We start from the raw sequence: 19,417 nt of genomic DNA, 5'->3' as shown, positions 1-19,417 counted from the left end.
AGTTGGGGCAGTGTGTCACTCCACAGCAAAGGCAGGATTGAAGTGCTCACCATGAGGTCTCCATAATTAACCCGTTAAGGAGCCAGCCAATTTTCAGTGTAGGACCCGGCCATTTTTTGCACATCTGACCACTGTCACTTTAAGCATTAATAACTCTGGGATGCTTTTACCTTTCATTCTGATTCCAAGATTTTTTCGTGACATATTCTACTTCATGTTAGTGGTGAAATTTTGTCGATACTTGCATCATTTCTTAGTCAAAAATTCCAAAATATGATGAAAAAATGGGAAATTTGTCATTTCTTTTATTTTGAAGCTCTCTGCTTATAAGGAAAATAAATATTTCAAATAAATTATATATTGATTCACATATACAATATGTCTAATTTATGTTTGCATCATAAAGTTGACATGTTTTTACTTTTGGAAGACATCAGAGGGCTTCAAAGTATAGCAGCATTTTTCAAATTTTTCACAAAATTTTCGAAATTGAAAATTTACAGGGACCAGTTCTGTTTTGAAGTGGATTTGAAGGGCCTTCTTATTAGAAATACCCCATAAATGACCCCATTATAAAAACTACACTCCGCAAAGTATCCAAAAGGACATTCAAAAGTTTTTTTAACCCTTTAGGTGTTTCACAGGAATAGCAGCAAATTGAAGGAGAAAATTCAAAATCTTCATTTTTTACACTGGCATGTTCTTGTAGACCCAGTTTTAGAATTTTTTTCCAGGGGTAAAAGCAGAGAAATCTTCCTAAAATGTGTAACCTAATTTCTGTCGAGTAAGGAAATACCTAATATGTGTATGACAAGTGCTCTGTGGGTGCACTAGAGGGCTCAGAAGAGAAGGAGCGACAGTGGGATTTTGGAGAGTGAGTTTTTCTGAAAAAGTTTTTGGGGGGCATGTCACATTTAAGAAGCCCCTATGGTGCCAGAACAGCAAAAAAAAAAAAAACACATGGCATACTAATTTGGAAACTACATCCCTCAAGGAACTTAACAAGCGGTACAGTGAGCCTTAACACCCCACAGGTATTTGACAACTTGTTGTTAAAGTTGGATGTGTAAATGAAAATTTTTTCACAAAAATGCATTTTTCCCCCCAAATTTTACATTTTTACAAGGGTTATTAGTAGAAAATGACCCCCAAAATGTGTAACCCCATTTCTTCTGAGTATGGAAATACCCCATGTGTGGACATCAAGTGCTCTGCTGGCAAACTACAATGCTCCGAAGAGGAGGAGTGCCATTGAGCTTTTGGAGAGTGAATTTGTTTGGAATGCTAGTCAGGGGCCATGTGCGTTTACAAAGCCCCCCGTGGTGCCAGAACAGTGGACACCTCCACATGTGACCCCATTTTGGAAACTACACCCCTCACTGGCATTTTTACATTTTTCATTTTCACGGACCACTGTTCCAAAAATCTGTCAGACACCTGTGGGGCGTAAATGCTCATTGTACCCCTTATAACAATACATGAGGGGTGTAATTTCCAAAATGGGGTCACATGTGGGGGGGGGGTCCAGTTTTCTGGTACCAGGGGGGCTCTGGAAACACACGTGGCCTTCAATTACGGACAAATTTTCTCTTCAAAAGCCCAATGGCGCTCCTTCTCTTCTGAACATTGTAGTTCGCCCGCAGAGCACTTTACATCCACGTATGGGGTATGTTCTTACTCAGAAGAAATGGGGTTGCAAATTTTGGGGGGCTTTTTTCCTATTTTCCCTTGTGAAAATGAAAAATTTAGGATAACACCAGCATTTTAGTGAAAAACATTTTTTTTTTTCACTTTCCCATCCAACTGTAAGGAAAATTATTCAAACACCTGTGGGGTGTTAAGGCTCACTGTACCCTTTGTTACGTTCCGTGAGGGGTGTAGTTTCCAAAAAGGGATCACATGTGGGTATTTATTTTTTTGCGTTTATGTCAGAACCGCTGTAAAATCAGCCACCCCTGTGCAAATCACCAATTTAGGCCTCAAATGTACATAGTGCGCTCTCACTCCTGAGCCCTGTTGTGCGCCCGCAGAGCATTTTATGCCCACATATGGGGTATTTCCATAGGAGAAATTGCGTTAAAAATTTTGGGGGTCTTTTTTTCCTTTTACCGCTTGTGAAAATTAAAAGTATGGGGCATCACCAGTATGTTAGTGTAAAAACTTTTTCTTTTCATAAGAGGTAAAAAGAGAAAAAGCCCCCCAAAATTTGAAGTGCAATTTCTCCCGAGTACGGAAATACCCCATATGTGACCCTAAACTGTTTCATTGAAATACGATAGGGCTCCGAAGTGAGAGAGCGCCTTGCGCATTTGAGGACTAAATTAGGGATTGCATAGGGGTGGACATAGGGGTATTCTACGCCAGTGATTCCCAAACAGGGTGCCTCTAGCTGTTGCTAAACTCCCAGCATGCCCGGACAGTCAGTGGTCTTCCAGAAATGCTGGGAGTTGTTGTTTTGTAACAGCTGGAGGCTCCATTTTGGAAAAACTGCCGTATGATACGTTTTTCATTTTTATTGGGAGGACAGTGTAAGGGGTGTATATGTAGTGTTTTACTCTTTATTATGTGTTAGTGTAGTGTTTTTAGGGTACATTTGTACTAGCGGAGGTTTACAATGAGTTTCCCGCTAGGAGTTTGCGCTGCGGTGAAAAATTTGCCGCAGCTCAAACTTCAAGCAGGAAACTTACTGTAAACCCACCAGTGTGAATGTACCCTGTACATTCACATGGGAGGGGCAAGCCTCCAGCTGTTTCAAAACTACAACTCCCGGCATGTACTGACAGACCGTGCATGCTGGGAGTTGTACTTTTGCAACAGCTGGAGGCACACTGGTTGGAAAACCTTCAGTTAGGTTCTGTTACCTAACTCAGTATTTTCCAACCAGTCTGCCTCCAGCTGTTGGAAAACTACAACTCCCAGCATGTACTGATCGCCGAAGTGTATGCAGGGAGATGTAGTTATGTAACAGCTGGGGGTACGCAACTACAACTCCCAGCATGCCGAGACAGCTGTTTGCTCTTTGGGCATGCTGGGATTTTCAGTTTTGCAACATCTGGAGGGCTACAGTTTAGAGACTACTGCACAGTGATCTCCAAACTGTGGCCCTCCAGATGTTGCAAAACTACAAATCCCAGCATGCCCAGACAGAAAACTGCTGTGTGGGCATGCTAGGAGTTGTAGTTTTGCAAGATCTAGAGGGCCACAGTTTAGAGATAACTGCACAGTGATCTCCAAACTGTGGCCCTCCAGATGTTGCAAAACTACAAATCCCAGCATGCCCAGACAGCAAATAGCTGTCTGGGCATGCTGGGAGTTGTAGTTTTGCAACATCTGGAGGGCTACAGTTTAGAGACCACTGTATAGTGGTCTCAAACTGTAGCCCTCTAGATGTTGCTAGGCAACTCCCCGGCTTCCGCAGGATCCAGGGAGCCAGCCGCACGACATCACCGCCCGCCGATCCCCGTCACCCGCTGCCGCCGGATGGGTAAGTGGATCTTCGGTGCCGGTCCTCTGTTGGTTTCCCCGTTCTGCCCCGCCTATTGTGGGTAGGCAGAACGGGGAAACCGAAAGTTAACCCCCCCACCCCTGATCTGCTATAGGTTGTCGCTTCTTGACGACCATTAGCAGGGATAGGAGAGGTGGCCCCCCTGCCACCTCGCTCCTATTCCTTCAGGGGGATCGTGGGTGTCTTGGACAACTCCAATCACCCTTATTTTCCGGGTCGCCATTGACCAGTATGACCCGGAATTGCGCAAATCGCAAGTGTAAATTCACCTGATGACCCCCCCTGGGCATTTGCATGGGATGCCTGCTGAATGATTTCAGCAGGTATCCCAGTCCGATCCCCGCCCGGCGCGTGGTGGGGACCGGAATTCCCCATGACGTACGCGTACGTCATGGGTCCTTAAGTACCAGGGTGCCATGACGTACGCTTACGTCAAGGGTCCTTAAGGGGTTAAACCCCACCAATGTAGGATCCCAAATAGAACCTGGATTCGTTGCCAAAAATAATACAGATCTAGTGCAAAGCATTCCAGGTTTCTCAGGACACCAGTTCAATTGGGGGAAACATTTAATGGATGCTGCGACACCAAACTTCCTTCTGCTAAGTGGCTGTAAAAGGTCCAGGCCGAGACAGGGGTGTGTAATGAGGGGGAGATGTAATGCCACTGGTTGGCAACCACCGGTGTACTATGTGTCCTGGTTCTTATCAGCATCAGGCAACATCTTCTGTGCCATATCTCATCTGTGCACCCTGGTCTTCCTTCTCTGGACTATCTCCTTCTGCTTCAGCCATTGCTGAAGTTTACCCTTTCCCCTCTAGGGGCTGTGTGCAAGCACTGGCTGAGCCTTATAGGGCCAGTGTACACTCTCTATGGGATCCCCCTCCAATCCATACCAGGCACCACCTATAAGAGAGTACTCTTCCCTTTCTGTGGTGCCTGTGCAATATTGTGTGTTTGAACAGCTTAAGTTATTGTCTGCTGTGTTCCAGACTGCTGTGTTCCAGGTTTGCTGTTATTCTGCATCTGATCTATTTAGGTCTTCTGTTGTAACTGCACCAGCCCTGCTAAATCACCTGGCCTACTCTACAGAATCTTTACCTCCAGTTTCAGCTCACCCCCCACTTGCCTGTACCCTGATGCTTGGCACTAGGGCATTCTGCTACCATTTTCTGAGACTACTCTTGTGGCACTGTGGATTAAAAGCCCTGGGGAGACCTGTGTCTGGATGGTGGACAAGGTAACTGTAGGAGCTTTTCATGCTTGTTGTTTGATCAGTTTATCCTCTCTCCATCCAGGGAGATGAACTCTCAACAGGAGGCACACTACCCAAAAGTAGCCTCTGATAGCCTTTTTTTTCTATTCATAGTGCAACAGGGGAAGCACTTTTACACCCTCTGGCAAGACCCAGTGTCTAATCAGCCCACATCTGTAAACATTTACATAACTGCATGTCAAGTTTTGCAGCAATCCAAAACTTCCATCTGGGTGCATTTTTATTTTTTTTATGTATAGTGTATTTTCCAAGTTAAATGAGACCTGTGAACTATTAATAACTCTTTTGTTTCTAGTTGAACATATTAATATTTTTGCTCGGAGAACTGCAGAGAATATGAAAAGGGATATTCAGAAATATTTTCATCAAGGGGAATGGATACTTTCCTATGTAAATCCCATTTACAAACTGGAGACTAACCATGAAAGAAAATTTGCATTGATAGTCTTCCATGTAAGTTGGCTTTCCCTAAGTCAGACATCAATTGATATTACTGTATGTTGTACTGCAGTGAATATATACATGCTTATATTAAATATATTTGTTGCAAATATTTTTTAATTATTGTATTTGCCAGACAAGCTCTATATAGGAAAACATTAATATATAGATAGTCTTACCACATTCGGAAATATGGTACTGAAAAAAACTTATGATACTTGAATTTAATTCGAATTGAAATCACCATGTAAATCATGAATAGTGCTGAATGAAATCATAGTAAGGGCAGGGTCACACGGGGTGCATCCACAGCGTATATTTCTGCGACTGACGTCAACGGCAATCACAGAGTGACTGCAGAGTTAGCTTCCGGGTGCGCCGGGTAGTTCTGTGTGTCTACTTGTAGTGGCGGATTTCGCCCTGTAGAAATCTGCCGCTACGAGCAGACACACAGAGCTACCTGGCCGCAGCCTGAAGCTTGCACTGCAGTCCTTCTGTGACTGCTGTCAGTGCATCCGCAGCGCAAAATAGCGCATAGTCATAACTACAAATGACAAGTGAAGGTAACCATTTTTAAAAGATAACTATGAACACCTGAAATTTTATGGAGCTAAAAGTTTGTTCGTATTCTTGTTCTACATGTGCCTTGTGAACCTATGGTGTTTAACTAACCTACTAATATATTATACATCATTTTTTTATTATTTCTTTTTCATTATGTTGTATTAACTTCTTAGAGGCAATCCTCAAAGGGAAAGGGGCACATCTAAACAAGTAGTGGGATATTATTCATTAACATTTATTATTTCTTACTGATGAGTATCTGAATACCAGGACCTACCCCTAATCATCAAAATGAATGCAGCTATATTGCATTACACTGTTCACCATCTGTTAGTTAGGTAAAAGTTTTAAAATGCGATTTTAATAAGACTTAATTCACTAGCTAAGCCAGTCCTTTTCATCATCAAATCTAAGGAAAGGGCGCGTGCACCCTGAAATGCACCATTTGTACTTTTATTATTTTATTGTACTGCAAATAAACAAGTCCCCTTTGGATTTGAACATTACTCCAGACTTGGAATCCATTTTTATTGGTATAAGTTTTTTTTATCCTTTACCTTCGTACCATGTTCTAAATGACAGATTGCCTCTTCCCTGAGACCCCTAGGTAGCTTTTTCAAAACAGGTAATACCCCATTAATAGAGGTAAAAGGTCCCTTTTCTTGTATGCACAAGGTGAGCGGCCAGAGGCTTCTATCTGTGTGGACACCTGAGCAGGGTAATTGAATGCCAGGGTAATACACAAGGCCCTGCCCTCTGGTCTACCTATTTCTATTCTCATACAGGTTCTCTTTCTCATCAAGGCAGTGGCAAAGGGATTTAGCTTAGCTGGTTAACTTTTCCACAATGCCAGTGTGTCCCTTAATGGGGGTGTCCCTTAATGTCTCTGGGGTCCTTTACCCTAGTTACCTCACTACGCCCAACAGGCCGATCCTGAGCCTCTGCTATCTGGGAGCAGGGGTACATGTCTGCGGTAGTGCCTCCACCCAGTGGAGCATCCTGGGTAGGGATGTGGGGTCCCACTGGGAACATACTTGATGCAATAAGACTGACACAGCCTAACTGGAACTAACTTTATATAGAAAATAAACAAGCAAACATAAGAAAACACAATGACAACAGTATAGCATGAAAAGCAATGCAATGTGGATTTTCCTTACCCACCCACACCTGCGACTCACCCCCCCTGTCTTCGCCCTAATGGCCGTTGGTGCACGTAGGAGAGATGGGGACCTTACAAGTCCTGCTCCAAAGTGTTGCTGAAACAGGCTTAGCTGGTTGATGTCTGCCACTGGACCATAGAATCTTTACCTTGAGAAGACAGGTGCCCTGCGGTGGAACAGTGTAAAGAGTTCTTTCGCTTACCCTTCAGCACCCATTACCAGGTCAGTCCAGCTGCAGTTTTCGCTCACTGCGTTCACCAGATGTCTGAACTTAGTTCTTGTCCCACAGTAGGAGCAAATCCCCATAGCAAACCTCTCCTGCTCTGGACAGTTCCGTAAATGGACAGAGGTGTCAGCAGAGAGCACTGTGGTCAGACAGAAAGGAAATTCAAAAAGAAAATAACTTCATGTGGAGCATACAGCAGCTGTTAAGTACTGGAAGGATTAAGATTGTTTTCATAGATGTAATTTACAAATCTGTTTAACCAGTTGATAAAAAAAAAAAAAAAGGTTTTCCAGTGGAGTTCCCCTTTTAATACTGAAAGTGTGTTTAGACAACAAACATACTTCAGTGGGATTGGACAATTCTTAATCGACAGATGATGTTAAAGCGGTAGCGACAAGGGGATTTTGGAGAGTACGTTTTTCTGAAATGGTTTTTGGGGGGCATGTCGCAATCAATGGTGCCAAAACAGCAAAAAAAAAAACCCACATGGCATACCATTTTAGAAACTAAACCCCTTGAGGAACGTAACAAGGAATTAAGTGAGCCTTAATACCCCACAGGGGTTTCACGATGTAAAAAAAAAAATGTCACTAAAATGTGAGTTTCCCCCCAAATATCACATTTTTTCAAGGGCTAATAGCAGAAAATACCCCCCAAAATTTGTAACCCCATCTCTTCTGAGTATGGAGGTACCCCATAAGTTGACCTGAAGTGCACTACGGGCGAACTACAATGCTCAGAAGAGAAGGAGTCATATTTGGCTTTTTGAGAGCAAATTCTGCTCGGGGGGCATGTCGCATTTAGGAAGCCCCTATGGTGCCAGAACAGCAAAAAAAAACACATGGCATACCATTTTGGAAACTAGACCCCTTGAGGAACGTAACAAGGAATAAATTGAGCCTTAATACCCCACAGGGGTTTCACGACTTTTGCATATGTAAAAAAAAACATTTATTTTTCACTAAAATGTGTGTTGCCCCCCAAATTTCACATTTTTGCAAGGGTTAATAGCAGAAAATACCCCCGAAAATTTGTAACCCCATCTCTTCTGAGTATGGAGGTACCCCATAAGTTGACCTGAAGTGCACTACCGGCGAACTACAATGCTCAGAAGAGAAGGAGTCAAATTTGGCTTTTTGAGAGCAAATTTTGCTCGGGGGGCATGTCACATTTAGGAAGCCCCTATGGTGCCAGAACAGCAAAAATAAACCACATGGCATACCATTTTGGAAACTAGACCCCTTGAGGAACGCAACAAGGAATAAACTGAGCCTTATTACCCCACATAGGTTTCAGTAAAATGTGTGTTTCCCCCCAAATTTTACATTTTTGCAAGGGTTAATAGCAGAAAATACCCCCAAAATTTGTAACCCCATCTCTTCTGAGTATGGAAGTACCCCATAAGTGGAAGTCAAATGCACTACGGGAGCGCTACAATGCTCAGAAGAGAAGGAGTCACATTTGCAAATTTTGCTGAAATGGGGGGACATGTCGCATTTAGGAAGCCCCTATGGTGCCAGGACAGCAAAAAAAAAAAAAAAAACACATGGCATACTATTTTGGAAACTGCACCCCTCAAGGAACATTACAAGGTGTACAGAGAGCCTTAACACCCCACAGGTGTTTGATAAATATTCATGAAGTGGGATGTGAAAATGAAAAATTAGATTTTTTTTTTACACTAAAATGCTGGGGTTACCCCAAATTTTTCATTTTCACAAGTGGTAAAAGGAGAAAATGTCATTGTAAATGTGTAAATACATTTCTTTGGAGTAAGGACATACCTCAAGTCTGGGCGTAAACGGCGTGCACACCGGTCTCAGAGGTGCCGGAGATCAGTCAGGGTCCTTGAGCTTTGGCTTTCTCCTGTGGAGCCAAAGCAGTGGGACCCCCAATCAAGGGGCATTACATGGGGTAAATAACTGGGGTACACTAATTAACTAAAATGGGGTACAGTGGGACATAAAATTATAAAACAGATTATGTTCGCAGAATGATGATACAGAGCATAGCCAAAACAAAAAAATATGCCCGCCCCAAACCCTATGCTCTGAATAATCATTCTGGAATGTGATATGTGTGGCCGTCCCTAACTTGTTGCCTCAAATGCGCACCCCGCTCAGGTGGAGAGAGAGCGCTGCGCATTTGAGGCAACATAAAAAGTCCCCGATGATAGTGAATCAGTGACCCATGACCCATTTTTTATTAAAAAAAATAGCCCCAGAGGTCTTATGATTTTTTTTTGGGGATTAAATAGTTTTTTTGGGGCAATTTAGTGGTTTTATGGTGTTAAAACTTGGAATGTACTCTGTACTTGGTACATTTGGGTCAAATTGTGGAAAATTAAAATAAAGAGGGAAAATTTAGAACTCCATGGAAGTGTGAAACTCCCTGAAGCAATCCTTAATGCAGAGGCCCGGATTATCTGGGCAAGTGTCACATTGAGTGGTGGTGTCCTTCCGAATCCCCCTCTTGTAACACACTCTGCATATTTTCTGGGCTCGTCCCTTCTTTCCAGTGTGGGGGATCTCACCTGGAAAGTGTTGGCCTGGGACGATCCTGGCACCTATTACTTCAGTTCCTTGGGAAGTCCGGCCTGCTCTTTCCCGGTCGCCAAAGATCAGGACCTTTAGGACTTCTTCTTGGAACAGTTGCCAGCATACTGGGACAGTACAAAAGAGTTGTACATGGCAACCTGTACCATGTAGACCACAACTTTCTTGTACCATACCCGTGTTTTCCGCATGGCGTTATATGGCTTGAGGACTTGATCAGAAAGATCAACTCCCCCCATATACCGATTGTAGTCCAGAATACAATCGGGCTTGAGGACCGGTGTTGTCGTACCTCGCACAGGGACAGGTGAGCTGCCGTTGCCATGAAAAGTGGTCAGCATAAGGACATCCCTCTTATCCTTATACTTGACCAGCAGCAGGTTTTCATGGGCAAGGGCACGGGACTCACCCTTGGGAATAGGTGTCTTAGCAAAATTTAGAGGGAGGCCTCTCTGGTTTTTCCGCACGGTCCCACAAGCGGACGTGGATCTGGCGGAAAGGGATGTGAACAGAGGGATGCTGGTATAAAAGTTGTCCACGTACACGTGGTAACCCTTATCCAGCAATGGGTGCACAAGCTCCCAAACGATTTTCCCGCTAACACCCAGAGTGGGGGAACAATCTGGGGGTTCAATACGAGAATCTTGCCCCTCATACACTCTAAACTTGAGAGTGTACCCGGCGGTACTCTCACAAAGTTTATAGAGCTTCATGCCATACCGCGCCCGCTTCGAGGGAATATACTGGCGGAAGATGAGTCTCCCCTTAAAACTGATAAGAGAGTCATCAACTGAGAGCTCCCTGAGGGGTACATAGGCCTCCAAAAATTTGGCCCCTAAGTGATCGATGACCGGCCTCACTTTGTAAAGCCGGTCATAGGCGGGATCACCTCGGGGTGGACATGCCTCATTATCTGCATAATGCAGGCATTTCCAAATGGCCTCGAACCGCCTCCGCGTCATGACCATACTGTAAAGCGGGTTCTGGTATAGGATGTCCCCGCTCCAGTACTGTCTGACACTGGGCTTTTTGACCAGGCCCATATGCAGCAAGAGGCCCCAAAATGTCCTCATTTCTGCTGCATCAATTGCGCACCATTCATTGGACCTGGCCAAAAAAGAATCAGGGTGGTGGGCGATGAACTGCCTGGTGTACAGATTCGTCTGCTCCACCATGTGATTGACAAAACTGTCACTGAAAAAAATAACTGAAATAGTCAATTTCAGTGAATCCAGAATTGTCAATCCGGATTCTGGAGTCGCCAACAAACTCCGGAACCCATGGCTGATAACCCTCTGGGGGTCTCCAGACACGTTCACCGGAAGGGGGCTCCGGTAAACTTGTCTGGGGGGTCGGACTCCTAGTACGAGTGGCATCACCACTCGCACTAGTGCTGGCCACTGGGCCACTATCATGGGGGGTGCGTGGCCTCGCCTGGCGGCGTCTCTGCCGCCGTGCAGGGGGCTCATCATCACTACTAGATGATGAGGAGGACGATGAAGAACACAGAAATGGTGGATCTTCATCGTCCTCACTGACAGATTCGGAGGCAAGAAAAGTGTATGCCTCCGCTACCGAAAACGCCCGGCGAGCCCTCGCCTTTTTTCCACGGTGGCGAGGGGGGGGCGGTGTGTGGGGGCGGTGTGTGTGGGGGGGTTATGTACTGTGTGTGTGCTTGGTGTATACTATATATAACGGTGTGTGATTAGAAATCACACACCGTTATATGGGGGGAAAAAATGCTGCAGCCAAAAAAAATGGGGGGCTAATGCAGCACCCTGAACCCCTAATAGGGCCCCGGTCACACTGAAAAACTGCAGAAGACCCTTGGGGACCTATTAGGGGGTCGGGGGGGGGAATTTTTTTTTAACTTTTTTAACTTTCTTTTTTACTATTTACCCTTCCTTTCCCTGGGCTGTATGCTTTCCCTGATCTATGGGGGGGCTTCTTTTCTTCTCTGGGGGCTCCGATCTCGGCAGAGGGGGGTCCCCGGCTTCCTCCAGCAGCTCTGACCGCTGACTGAACCCAGCCAGCCGCGGGAGCTGCAGGAGGATGCTGTTAACTCCTCCCCTGCCGGCTGCTATTGGCTGGACGATCGTCCAGCCAATAGCGGCGATCCTGGGGGGATGGCAATATCGCCACCTCCCCATAGATACAGTGGGTGATCATACACCCCCGATCACCTTGTATCTCCGGGTCGCCGGAATAGCCGCAAATCGCATGTGTGAATTCACATGCGATTTGCGGCGATCGCCGACATGGGGGGGTCTAATGATCCCCCTGGGCATTTGCACGGGATGCCTGCTGAATGATGTCAGCAGGCATCCCGTTCCAATCCCCGTCCGGCGGGGACCAGAACTGCCCATGACGTAACTGTACGTCCTTGGTCCTTAAGACCTAGGGTGTCGTGACGTAACGTTACGTCATGGGTCCTGTAGGGGTTAAGGGTGAAAAGGTTTGGGCTTGTTGGAATTTAAGTGGCCCTACATTCTTGGGAAAATAAGCTGCTCCCAGAGCTATCTTGCAGCAGTATACCCTTCCACGCCCCATTGAAAATACATGAACGTTCATGCATATAGGGAGATCTGAGAGATAGCTGTAGATCAAGCAACTATTTAAAGGAGTACTCCAGTGGAAAACTTTTTTTTTTAAATCAACTGGTGCCAGAAAATTAAACAGATTTGTAAATTACGTCTATTAAAAAATCTTAATCCTTCCCCTACTTATTAGCTGCTGAATACTACAGAGGAAATTCTTTTCTTTTTGGAACACAGAGCTCTCTGCTGACATCATGAACACAGTGCTCTCTTCTGACACCTCTGTCCATTTTAAGAACTGTCCAGAGGAGGAGAAAATCCCCATAGCAAACATATGATGCTTTGGACAGTTCCTAAAAGGGACAGAGATGTCAGCAGAGAGCACTGTTGTCAGGATTCGGCAGGCTGGAGGTGGATCCTCTGTGTCAGAGAGGGATTGGTGTGGACCGTACCGGTGGATCAGTTCTAAGTTGCTACTGGTATTCACCAGAGCCCGCCGCAAAGCGGGATTGTCTTGCAGCGGCGGTAGCAACCAGGTCATATCCACTGGTAACGGCTCAACCTCTCTGACTGCTGAGACTGGCACGGTACAAAAGGACAAGGCAAGAGCAAGGTCGGACGTAGCAGAAGGTCAGGGCAGGCAGCAAGGGTCGTAGTCAGGGTCAACAGCAGAAGGTCTGGAACACAGGCTTGGGACATACACAAAACGCTTTCTCTGGCACAAGGCAACAAGATCCGGCAAGGCAGGGAAGGGGAAGTGAGGTTATATGGACAGGGAGCAGGTGGAAGCTAATTAGACTGATTGGACCAGGCACCAATCATTGGTGCACTGGCCCTTTAAATCTTAGAGAGTGGAGCCGTGCGCACCAGAACATGACAGCCGGGGACTGGGACAGCATCTTCACGGTTTGATAACTCAATAAGTTTCTTATCGTCCGTACTCTCATGGTTAATTCATACGCTTATTATATACGGTACATATACTCACTGACAATACATTCACAGCATTTATACTGTGCAAACTCGTTTATGCTGTTCACCTCATGGTTATTCTCTCTCGCTGGTGTTTTACACGGTCCACAAACTTGGCTTTTATGCTGTTCACATATTCTTGGCATGTTCATGGTCTTACGTTCTTTCTACCATGTTACGTTCATGGCAATCAAACACCTCGTAATTATCATTGGTTCATACGCTCAAAGTATCATTCGGTTCATGTTAATGGTATTTCATACTGGTTACGGCAGTATACTGCCTATAGCAATTATACGGTTCATACACTCATGGCAGTTATAGTGGTCACACGCTCACGGTTCTTAAGTTGTTCTCATGTTCACCGCATTCATACACGCAGGGTTCATACGGTTCATACACTCATGGAAGTTATATTGGTCACAAGGTTATGGTTTTGTTGTTCACACGTTCACCGCATTCATACACGCAGGTTTCATACGCTCATGGAAGTTATATTGGTCACATGGTCATGTTTTTGTTGTTCACACGTTCATCGCATTCATACACGCAGGGTTCATACGCTTCTGGCAGTTATATTGGTCACACGGTTATGGTTTTGTTGTTCACACGTTCATCGCATTCATACACGCAGGTTTCATACGGTTCTCACACATAGTGTCATGCTGTTTCGTGCGGTTGAGGCCACACGCTCATAGCATGTTCACAGCATTATACTGGTCATAGTACTCATACCTCATAGCATCATACCACAAATTAATTCGTAGCACATATGCTCGACGCTTATACTGCACATGTACTTGTAGCATTTATACTGCACATACTCATGGCCTACATCAGGCACATACGCTCCTAGCATTTATACCGCAAGTATACTCATAGTATTATACTGCTCATAGTATCATACCACATAGCATGTTCACAGCATTATACTGGTCATAGTACTCATACCTCATAGCATCATACCACAAATTAATTCGTAGCACATATGCTCGACGCTTATACTGCACATGTACTTGTAGCATTTATACTGCACATACTCATGGCCTACATCAGGCACATACGCTCATAGCATTTATACCACATATACACTCGTTGTAGTCATACCACAGACATGTTCACGTCATGTATATTGCACATATAATTGAAGCAATACACTACACGGATATTCGTAGCATTCATTCTGTACGTACGATGGTAGTCATTATTATGCTGACACGTTGTAGTACTTATTCTGTGTACATGTAGCATTCATTCTGTTTTGTTCTCTGCATTAACATCCATAGCGTTTACTGTACATGGGTAATGGTATGTATTCTGCATGTTCATCCATAGCGTCTACACTACACACATGCTCCCGTAGCTTTTACTGTACGTATGTTCATAGCATTCATTCTGTGTATTCGTTCATAGTCTTTTATACGGAAACTTCACTCAGGTTTGTCAGGATGTTACCCTATTGCCTGACGCCTCTTCAGGTTAAGGGGTCAATGTCGGGTTGCTACTGACTCGTTCAGAGCAATGGCATTGTTGTTTATTGTCATGACAAGTTCTCAGGTCAGATACAACCTCCTCTGTTGTATTTCACAACTACGTTATCAGTTAGTTATAGTACACATATTCAACTACCCGGCACAGGTACTCTTTCAAAGGGTGGTCATCATTTTAGTGGCACTAATTGGCTGTTCAATACCCGGTCATCTGACTCGTTCCTTCAGGATTAGGGGTTGAATCCCGGTTGTTACTGACTCACATTCAGAGCAACCAATTTCAGGAATAGTCACAATGTTAACCTGTTGCCTGACTCCTCTTCAGGTTAAGGGGTAATGTCGGTTGCTACTGTCTCGTATTCAGAGCAATTTTGTCGTTTGTGTATTTGTTATGACCTGACACGTTTTCAGGTCCGATACAACCTTGTCTGTTGTATTTCTTGATTACGTTATCATTTCGTTATAGTACACAGATTCAACTATCTGGCATAGTTGCACGTTACGTTCATAGTTTGGTAGTCTGGTTACGTTCATAGTTGTACTTCAAGTGGGTAATAGTTTTTCTGCATTTCCATCCTTAGAGTCTACACTACACATATGCTCCCGTAGCTTTACTGTACTCCTGCTCATAGCTTCCATACTGCATATTCGTGCATAGTGTTTATACGGAAAGCTTATACAGATTTGTTAGACGTTGCCCTATTTGCCTGACTCCTTCAGCTTAAGGGGTTAATGTTGGTTGATACCGACGAATTTTCAGAGCAATTACATTGTGGTTTATTGTCATGACCTTAGAAGTTCTCAGGACAGATACAGCCTCCTCCGTGGTATTTCATGACCACGTTATCAGTTACTTATAGTAGACATATTCAACTATCCGGTATAGATGCACGTTGTCTTTTATCTTTTTAGAGATATGTTGTTTACACTTTATTTTTAGGCATGTATGCTGTACTCATAATGGTGTTAGAGCATAAATTCATAACATTCCTTACATTTTCACGGTACTTACGCTCCCAGCTCGTGTATGATACATGCACCAGTACACAGCATTTGTTGCATACTACCATAGTTGTATGCGGGTAGGTTATTATGTGCATTCGTTCCTAGTGTTGAATAGCAGTTGTACCTCTGGCTGTACATATATTTACAATACACGGTTACAGTATTCATATTGTGCTTGCATTCATTGCAGATATATCGAGCACATATTCTTAAACCTCCTACGTCTGCAGGGGGGGATGCAACACATAGGTTATTGTTACAGACATGTCTCAGAGCAATAACATATTGAATAGCGACTTGTAGTTGGGTATACTGTTAGCAGGTTATGCCGCACATACGGTTAACATGTTTCATGCAGTGCACACAGTGGGTGTAGATCATTTGGTTAGGGTATTGGACACAATTGGTCATTTTTGTTACTGCCTTCAGAACAACACGCCAGCTTCATACAGGTTTTTTGTCAGGAATACTAATGATGTTACCCTGTTGCCTGACTCCTCTTCAGGTTAAAGGGGTAATGCCAGTTGCTACTGACTCATTTTCAGAGCAATTTTGTCGTTTGTTATATTTGTTATGACCTGACACGGTTTCAGGTCAGATACAACCTCGTACAACGTTATTTCGTTATAGTACACAGATTCAACTATCCTGCATAGTTGCACGTTCTCTTTTAAGGAGGGTCGGCATTTAGTTGCAGATATATTATGTATTTAATACACAGTTACATGACTCATTTTTTTTAGGATCGGAGATTGAATCGTGGTTGCTGCTGTCTCATTTCAGAGCAATTGATTTGACATGGTTATGTAGGTAATCTGACACGTTTCAGATAGCATACAATCTCAATATGGCATTTCACACTTACGTATTGGAAAAAAAAAAGTGGTTTACAAAGACCTGTGACGTTTACAGGCACAATGATTTCACAAAGACCTGTCATGTCTACAGGCTCGATGGTTTCGCGGGGACCTGTGACGGGTTCAGGCACGACGGTGTCACAAAGACCTGTCAGGTCTACAAGCATGATGGCTCACCTAAACACTGGTCACGCAGGGAGCTGTTATCTGCAAAGGGTCATCACTTCCAAGTCCAGTTGGGTCAGTACAGTGGCTAGTTAGGTATGTCTGTTGTTACTGTCTCAATCAGGTAAGGTGCCTTCGTGAACCTTGTCAGGCGACATGACCCACACGGTCTATCAGGTAGATAGGTATTTCTTGTCATTTACCTGTCAGTTTAGTTTTTGCCTCTTAAATAGCAAGGGATTGGTGCTTTTCAGACCTGCCATGAAGTTAGCCTTTCCGTGTCCATTTGAAGTAATGTCACAAGTAGGGATGGTAATAGGTATAATTCAGTTAGTATATTTGGCAGGGAATGTTATTCTCAGGTTGATTCTTTACAGATGGACTTACTACCACGGTTTCAAAGGTATGGTTGCCAACTCTAGTAGTCACTAGTTGGTCAGGGCTACTCTTTCAGCACATTAGGTATAGTCTACTTCGGGTAGGGAAGATTGATGCTGGGTGTAGGATGTGTTATTTCAGGAATTGTATTTATCCTAGCATGGTTGCTTTTTGCCCTCTATAGGCGTGCCCTCATTACGCGGTTATGGCACAACTCAGACTGCTATGCTAGGGTAAGATCTTGTATAGGTATGTAGGCAATCTTTCCTGTCACTAGTACACGTATGGAGCCCCAAACACAAGTATAAAGCCTGATGGGCTGTATTTGTGTGAGGGGCAGAAGTAATTATCGCTCCCTGCACTTCCAGGTGGGGCTTATTAGGAACAGGTGGGGGCGTGTGTATATAACTTCCCCTCTTCTACAGGGGCGGAGCACGTGTCGTTTGTGGAACCCACCTAACCCTCCATTATTCTATTTCTTCACTATAGTGCATGCCCTCTATAGGCGTGCCCTCATTACGCGGTTATGGCACAACTCAGACCGCTATGCTAGGGTAAGATCTTGTATAGGTATGTAGGCAATCTTTCCTGTCACTAGTACACGTATGGAGCCCCGAACACAAGTCCGATTCATTGTTCATTTAGAGATAAAAGATAGTGTTTTTGCATTAGCAAGAGTAAATATCTTTTGTATGTGGTGGACTTTACTGTGTTTATTCTGAAGCCATACAATATGCTAGAATACCATTCTGATTAAGTACTTTACCTACTACTGATACTAAGTGACCACATTTCTCAAGGCTTTAAAACAAACCTTTTTCATATTACTCTGTAGTATAGCTTGGGTGGCCAGTGCGTGTTAAAACTGCAATATTTAATGTTTTCTTTTGCATAGAAATGAGAATCAGTTACCGTATTTTTCACCCTATAGGACGCTCCGAAATATAAGACGCACCCAATTTTAAAGGTGCAAAATCTAGAAAAAAAAGATTCTGAACCCAACAGTGATCTTCAACCTGCGGACCTCCAGATGTTGCAAAACTACAACTCCCAGCCTGCCCGGACAGCCAATGGCTGTCCGGGCAGGCTGGGAGTTGTAGTTTTGCAACATCTGGAGGTCCGCAGGTTGAAGACCACTGGTATAGGAGGTAATACTCACGTGTCCCCGCCGCTCTGTACCCATCACCGCTCCTCACCGCTGCCCTGGATGTCGCTCCATCGCTGTTACCACATCCCCGTGGTGTCCCCGATGCTCCGGACGTCTTCTTCCCCGGGATCCACGCTCTCTGTCACTGTCATCACATCGCTATGCACGCCGCTTCTATTAGATGATGGGACAGCGTGCGTGACAACGTGATGACGTCGAAGGAGAGCGCCGGCCATGCAGGGGATCCCGGCACGGAGCAGACACCGAGGAGGCAGGTAAGGTCCCTCCCGGTGTCCTGTAAGCTGTTTGGGACGCCACGATTTCACCGTGGCGGTCCCGAACAGCCCGACTGAGCAGCCGGGTTAGTGTCACTTTCTCTTCAGACGCGGCGGTCAGCTTTGATCACCGCGTCTGAAGGGTTAATACAGGGCATCACCGCGATCGGTGATGTCCTGTATTAGCCGCGGGTCCCGACAGTTGATGGCCGCAGGGACCGCCGCAATAGGTGTGTATTCACCGTATAAGACGCACCAACTTCTCCCCCCCCCCCCCCCCCCCGTTTTGGGGAAGAAAAAGTGCGTCTTATACGGCGAAAAATAAGGTACAATAAATATTTACAAAAAGTAAAAAAAAAAAAGAATAAGGTTACCTTTTGATGATATTGTCCCTTTAAATGTTCTAAATTCATTCAAAGTCATTCTCTATTTGAGGATTTATTATTTTTTTCCCATAGGTTATCTTTAAGAGATTTCCGATGTACTATGTTGTGAACTTAATCATTCCCAGCATATTTCTCATGATTCTGGATATCATTGGATTCTACCTCCCTAATGACAGTGGAGAGAGGATTTCCTTCAAGACTACTCTGTTGCTTGGTTACTCTGTCTTCCTCATCATAGTTCTGGATATATTACCTGCTTCATCACACAACACACCAATAATAAGTATGGCTATAAATGTATATCACAGCCTGTTGGAAATCATATTTGTAAATCATGTATCTAAGTAAACCAAATCCAGTCACATTTTACAGAACCACAAAATGTAACTCCTCACGTTAAATTGATGAGTTAATAGGATCCAAACCAAGCTTAAAAGAGGTACTCAAGGGGGTCACATCAGCTTGGGCCAGAAAGTT

At 44.4% G+C, this 19,417-nt stretch overlaps 1 protein-coding gene across 2 annotated transcripts in view; it reads left to right on the top strand.

The window, feature by feature from the left end:
* Window positions 1–19,417, top strand: part of LOC130293713 (5-hydroxytryptamine receptor 3A-like) — a 49,790-nt gene that overhangs the window by 20,183 nt on the left and 10,190 nt on the right. For both annotated transcript variants that reach the window (XM_056542740.1, XM_056542739.1), the window contains exons 4-5: window positions 5,075–5,232; window positions 19,013–19,223. In XM_056542740.1, coding sequence (XP_056398715.1) covers window positions 5,075–5,232; window positions 19,013–19,223 — 369 coding nt within the window. The remainder of the gene's footprint in view (window positions 1–5,074; window positions 5,233–19,012; window positions 19,224–19,417) is intronic.

The sequence above is a fragment of the Hyla sarda genome, chromosome 10 (genome assembly GCF_029499605.1).
Source record: "Hyla sarda isolate aHylSar1 chromosome 10, aHylSar1.hap1, whole genome shotgun sequence".
Taxonomy (NCBI): domain Eukaryota; kingdom Metazoa; phylum Chordata; class Amphibia; order Anura; family Hylidae; genus Hyla; species Hyla sarda.
Note: the sequence above shows the minus strand (reverse complement) of the source record. Positions and strands in the feature narration are given on the sequence as shown.